Source organism: Vollenhovia emeryi, unplaced genomic scaffold (genome assembly GCF_000949405.1).
Source record: "Vollenhovia emeryi isolate VEMERY1.0 unplaced genomic scaffold, V.emery_V1.0 DF939240.1, whole genome shotgun sequence".
Lineage (NCBI taxonomy): Eukaryota > Metazoa > Arthropoda > Insecta > Hymenoptera > Formicidae > Vollenhovia > Vollenhovia emeryi.
The window spans coordinates 166,994-173,954 of record NW_011967126.1 but is presented as its reverse complement, the minus strand read 5'-3'; the positions used below and the strand labels follow the sequence as shown (position 1 = coordinate 173,954).

General features: G+C 40.0%; 1 protein-coding gene across 1 annotated transcript in view; it reads left to right on the top strand.

The window, feature by feature from the left end:
• The window catches only part of LOC105560180 (venom dipeptidyl peptidase 4), a 193,630-nt gene that overhangs the window by 128,054 nt on the left and 58,615 nt on the right, over positions 1-6,961 (top strand). Inside the window, exon 6 of the mRNA XM_012009057.1 lies at positions 5,477-5,656. Within this exon, the coding sequence (XP_011864447.1) occupies positions 5,477-5,656 (180 nt within the window). The remainder of the gene's footprint in view (positions 1-5,476; positions 5,657-6,961) is intronic.

Below are 6,961 nucleotides of genomic sequence, written 5' to 3'. Positions count from 1 at the left end.
CGAGCTGTATTTTCAATCGCTTTCCCGACGAGCTCTCTCCACTGTTCGTATTTATAATTTTTCAAGTCCACATTGTTCCTAGAAGGATTATCTTTAATCTTGAAATATACTCCTGCCGGAAATAATTCTACAAAAGTCTACAAAAACATTAAATATAACTGCCAGAATCTAAGAAATGCTACGTAAATTTTAAAAGTGTTATAAAAATCAACATGAAAAAATGCTCGAATCGGAACACTTTTGTTAATTTTTGTAATATTCTACAAGTAAGCAGATGTTTTAATTCTTTGGGATTTTATGGTTTTTCTAATTTTTAAAACAAGTACAGTTGTGTACCAATTTTTACAAAACTGTACATTTTGATGAAATACTACTTGCAATATATAATTTCTTGATTTGAGAACATTGTAATTTGTGGTACTACTTCGTAGATATCTTTACACAAAATTTTCCATCGGACAAATCAATCAAATTGTGTTTCCGAAGTTAAATTTTTCCGATTAAATTTTCGGATCAGATTATAGATACACTCGATGAAATCTATCCAATAAAATGGATTGGAAAACCGATTGTTTCGTATGTGCCCAATACACACACTGAATCTCGAATCGTCTGTAGATCTGCGTTTTCTCTTGATTGGTTGACGATTCTGACAGGGTCGTGAATAATTGCTTTTACAACCGTTTTTTATGAGCTGTACAGATGAATGATCTTTGTTCTTATACACTGAGCGCGTTCGATTTTTCTCCTCAGTCCACAAAGGTGAGGTGTGTTCGCGACGGCGCATTGCCACAAAGAAGGTGCGCGAGCGCCCTCTAGGAAAGGAATCTAACATATCGCTAATTTACTGTCTAGAAAATACAGAATTAACGAATCCTAGTTTGTAACACCGATCATATTTTCAATCGGGTATGTCCGTTTATTATTATTATGCAATTGGATTATCCGGCTACGCTTAATCGGACATTGTTCTCGGTGTAATAATTATTTTCTTCTCGCGATTCTCTCTGTGCCCTCAGCGAAACCTCGTCTTCCAGCGGTCCACCAGATCGCCTCCAACTCCCCGCAATTTATCTGAATTAAGTATCTCTCGCGATACAACTCCTTTTACCTTTTACAAACCTTCCCGTTTCGAGGGCACGCATCGTGGGGTTAATTTGGGTTTAATTTCACTCCCCCCCCCTTTGCGCGCGCGTTCGCCTCCTTTCCACTCGCTCGCGACAACACTCAGTTCCTTCGCGGCTTGAAAACTGGATATTTACGTCCTACCGCGTCCCACCGCGACCCCTCTGTCGAAAGGAAACGAAATAAAGAGTTTCCGCTCGGTTCTCTCTTTCGCTCGGCTCCTTTCCGACGTTCCTGCACGCTCTATGAACTCGGGCGCTTATTACATCAGCGATTTTCCCTTGAACCGTCGGCAGCGCGGTCTCCCTTTGTCTGGGAGGGGGGGGGGATCCTTATTTGCGATGCGCGGAAAAAAGACGACGTCGGCGTTAACTGCGAGATCCTTTCCGTGCATTTGCACTTTGTTTATCGAAACGGAAACTGGACGGACAAAAGGAAACTCGCTACGGACGCTTCCCTCGGTGTTCGTTGGATCGGAATCGATGTCAATTGTTTCGCGCGTCTCGTCGCGTAGTAAAACGAGTTGCATGAAGTTCAAGTTTAATTGCGAATTTTTCTTGATTAAGGGGATACTGGAGTGGTTCTGCACCTTTTGCACTTTTTGTCAATTCGTGTAATACATTATAAAATTATGAGGTTTCTGCGTGCAGATCGAAAGTGTCCCGCTATCCGGATTAAATCAGAGACTAGCATGGTAGCCTTGAAATTAAGTTTATAAGCCTAACAAAAAATCTATTCACTCAAATAAGTTATAGGTTATAGGTTGTAGTAGGTTGTGAATAGACTTTTTGTTAGGTTTCTAAACTTTATTTCAATGATATCATGCTGTTCTCTGATTTAGTCCGATTAGTGGAACACTCGGTCTGTACACAAAAGTACAGACACAGTCACATAATTTGTGTATTACACAAATGTTTTCGTGAATTGAGTTCTAGCAGCGAAAGGTGCAGAAATTGCAGAATCAATCACTCCAGTATCCCCTTAAGCGCAGGTTGTTCCAATTCTTTGATAAATTAACTAACAGTTACAGTATACAGGGTGAGTCGTAAAGGCTGTCCCAACCTTTTACCATAAGAGGTGAATTACCGACCGCGACTGTGGCCAACTCTGGACAAAATGGATAAAAACTCGTTCTACATGTCTCAATCGTGTAACATCTAATTACATTTCTCGAGAAATAATTACTGAGTTGGCTGCAATTGCGGTCGGTAATTCATCTCTTATGGTAAAAGGTTGGGACAGCCATTACGATTCACCCTGTACAATGTCTTCGTTTTTCCTTCAAATTGTACAAAGCTGGGCGTATAATTTAACCATTAGTTTACCAAGAGGTTGGGAAAACCGGCCCTAAGTGTGCAACGTATCTCGATAATTTCGCGCGACGCTCCCCGTTCCTCAAGACGGATTGAATTAACCGCCTTATGGTTTAGCGCAAAATTCAGGTGAAGTAAAACTCCATTCTTTGTACGGATGGAATTGTACGAGACGAGCCAGTTTTGTCCGCGCACAAAGGGGATGAAAGTTAGATTGGTAAAATAAATTAAACTCTCGCGAGTTAAAGAAGTTGATACAGGTCGGTCGATGCCACGCTAATGAAACTGCCAGAAATTTCGAGGTTGTTTTACACAGCCCCTTCACTTTTACGTATCAAGAACTTTTTTTCGTCTTTACAAGTGTAACCTCGCGAGAGGTGAAACTCGCGGCGGCCACTGAAACGCTGAAATTTAATCGAGTCTACTGCCCTGGCGCAACGCGCTTTATTTATCCTGCAATAATGGGGGGGGGGAGGGGGTGGAAGTATATCCGCTTGTGCTCAGTCGGGTTCCATAATTACGCAATGCGCCGGTAGATCAAGCTGAACTTTGTTCCCCTGCGAGAAGTTTACGAAGAGAGAATCTTGATTACTTCTCGCTTCCTCATTGCGCGGAATTGTGCTTTGACGCGCTGCGAGCTCTTTAATCGAGTGCTTATCGCAAAATTAATATTGGAGCAACGGTTGCTCCGGGAACCTACCTACTTACTGGCGGAGGGCTCGATAAAAGGAAGGTTTTACTCTGAGGCATTATAAACAAAGACATTTAACAAGGGTTATTACAATAACTCTTGGATCGTCTTTCAATAATGGAGGAACAGTGTACCGAGTAGAATCGCTCGAAGAGTAAGTACTGAGAATCGCGCGTAATTTTTTATGTTATAACGTATGAAAAATAAGTAACGCTTTCGTTGTTTCTTCACGGAGAGAATTTTCTCTTAAAATTTACCCTGGAAATGAAGTAATCGTGGGACAACGTGGCATTTTGAAGGATTTTATGTGAATTTTTTGAAACTTAACCACACATTTTTCTAGTAAAGTGTATGATAAAATTGGAAAAACTCTCAGTAGTGATGCACGGTGAGAATTTTCTCTTAAAATTCACCCTGAAAATGATGTAATCGTGAGACAACGTGGCATTTTGAAGGACTGTATGAGAGATTTTTGAAACTTAACCACACATTTTTCTAGTAAAATGTACGGTCAAATTTGGAAAAGTTATCAGTAGTGGTGCATGCAGAGAATTTTCTTTTATAATTTATCCTGAAAATCATGTAATCGTGGCGTTTTGAAGACCTTTTGAGAGTGTTTTGAAATTTAACCATACATTCTACTAGTAAAATTGCCCAGTAAACACCATACACAAGTAATAGTTACACAATATGAATATTAAAATTTCCTGAATAATAGAAAATTCAAATGAATAATAGAAAATCCTCAAATATATCCACGGTTAGAAAACATTCAAAATACGAAAAGGGAGGAATAACAGCAACAGAAATCAAAAGTCATTTTCTCGAAATTTGTTAGTACCAAGTTTTTTGACTGACACAATTTTTTCGTCAAAGTTCTTTTGACAGAGTTTCTTTAACGAAGTTTAATAAAACATTTAGACGTGCCACTTAAAATGTATGGTAAAATTTAAAAAAAATCTCACAAAATTGCCTCACGATTACATTATTTTCAGGAAAAATTTAAAGAAAAAATTTTCTCCGTGCATTATTGTCAATTTCTCCTAATTACTTAATTTCATCACATTCTCCACGCACTGCGCGAAGCCAACTTCATTCTCGAAGTTAACGCGCGAACAAGCGCGCGATGGGGCGACTGTTACGCGATGATGCGGAAAAATGGAACAGGGGTGCCAATAACAGACAGAAGTATCATCCTGTCTCGTTGACGCTTTATTTAGCGAAGTACAAAAAGGAACGAGATACGTCCCGCGCGTTCGGTGCGCTCTATAATTATATACCGGGTGGAACCCCTCGCGATGAACTTGGCTCGCACGGGCTTTACGAGGGCGAAATGATCGTCGCAATTTCTCGCCTTGTCGTTAGCGCCGACGACGCCGCGGGGTCGAATGGCACCTGGCAGAAAAAAAAATACGACGATACCGTAAAGCCAACGAGATACACGGATAACGTCCACAATAATTTTCTTCGTCGAGCTGCTACCCGCGCCGACTTTCCTTGCGCGAGAGACAGGGGGGACAAAAACGGAGGGTTACGAGTCCCTCTGCGCTTTATTTAGCGCACGTCAGTGCATCGAGAGTGCACACTTTGTGACGGGAACACGCGGGTTTACGATGCAATGAAAAGCGTAAATTCGCATTCCATTCATCTAATAATGAAGCTAAACTCATTACACAGTTTGTATGTTCACGTATAACGTTTGCTGCATGACGACTTCAAGTTTGTGAAAAGTTTCGTAGTATTTTTCGAGGTAATATTTTTCGCAACAATTAAAAAATCAGAATTATATAGACACTATAGTTTAATCTTTTCAAATTTGTGTTTATCACATGAGAGCCTTGAGAATTTTATTAACTAGAAAAATTTAGTAATTGGACACTCACAGAAATTTCCGAGTCCAATGCTATTACACTTGGATCTATCGCAAAATACGATCGCTGTAGCGACATTGATATTTATTGTTGAGAAAGGAATATTTTAATCTCAGTGGAAAATTGTTAAATCTGGAATACAATGTTGTAGACGCGCACGTTGTAATCGAGAGAAGATTTATTTTAAACGCAAGAATATCTATGGTACATAAGTTTTGTTACATAACATTATTACTGCATAAGCTTTACTCTATGTATAATTTAATTCGAGAGCACACAGTTAGGAATTAATGATTTTAACATTGTCTTAATGTTTCACTGCGTGAGATCGCGACAAGTTTAAATACGTCAAGATTTGTCTTGTTATCAGAAATCTTTCCAAGGGGGTGCAATTGAATTGCGTGCACGCACCTCCGCGCCTAGTGTTGAATTTAATGACGTGTTTACTAACTTTTTACACATTTTCTGCGTTACAGAGGAAGTGTTCAGCTCGAACAAGGCGCTCTGGTTCTCTCCGAGCGGCACTAAACTGGTCTTCGGCTATTTCGACGACTCGAGCACCCCTATTATGACCATACCGTTTTACGGGTATCCCGGAAGCTTAACTTTCCAATACACGTCGGCGATACCGATCCACTACCCCAAGGTAAGTACAAGTGAACGCCTCGTCCCGCCGCTCCGTTGTTTTCATTACGTACGATGAAGAAACACATTCCCTGGCGTTGCGATATTTTTAATTCATCCACCTTTAATTTGTCTTTAACGTGATCGGCTTTGTCGAAAAATTATGTTCATTAAATTTCAAAAGTGATAACGTGGGATTCTCTTTGGATTACAGATGCGCTCGAAGAATTTATTTAAACGGAGGTAACTTCTATAGCGCGCGCGAATAAAATAGGCTCTATGTATTTTATGCGCGATACATTTACGAGGCACTTTGCGCTTTTAATATCCGTCATTTTTAATCGATTGTCACCCCGCGTGAAAAGGCGTTCGCGCGCGAACGGGGAAGATGAAATTTTTTGCGGGGAAAACATAATGTTTCTCTAAAAGGCCGCGATTCCGGGCGTTAGACGCTCTCAGAAACGTCCTTCTCACTTTGTTGCCTCGCGAAAACCTTCGTGTCGCGTCGCCGCGCCGTCCGAGATATGAAAAGCCATCTAACCGAAGTTTATATCCTGAAAAGGTGAGAGGAGCGCGCGAGCGTGGCGTCTTTGCATTTTTCAATGTCTTTTTATGACTCGCGATTGACACCGTCGCAAAACGTCGCGGCGCGACGCAGACAACTCCCGACGTTGGTTTAACCGTTGAATGACATCTTTGTCTTCGTACGGCAAGATGGGAGATTGCTCGGATGCAAGGACAAGTAGATAAGTCTTAAAAACGACGTTCAATACCGAGCATTTGTATTAAATATTTGGTGATTAACGAAGCTGTAGTTTTTTCACACTTACTGATTTTTTTTCCAGGAACACCGCACTAGGAAAAATATCTTGTATAAACCAAAATCTTGTTTCACACGACGAAACAATTAAAATTTGCCGAGCTAAACTATTTAATTTCCGTAAACAAAACTCTATAACGTAACATTTTTGTTGTAGCAATCAAGAAAGCTTCGACAATGCAAACTTTCTTATGAAAACCGAAATGTTTGGTAATAATTTGATTACTAATACGTTAGGTCTAAATTGTGATGCTTAGAAAAGCGATATTCCACTTATTAAGTATTATTTTAGTTTATCTGAAACAAAATTTCATTGTTATTCCACTTTTCATGGATATATTAAGTAAAAGGTTAAGTTACGGTACATGAAGTTTAAGAGCAAAGTTACTTGGTCCAGAGAACAAATCGGAAAAGCCAACTGTTTTGGGTAATTATTTAGATTAACACACCCACCTCCAATAACCTTGTGCTTGACATATGTTGTCAAGGTTACCCTCCTGAGTAGCGCTCAGAAGGA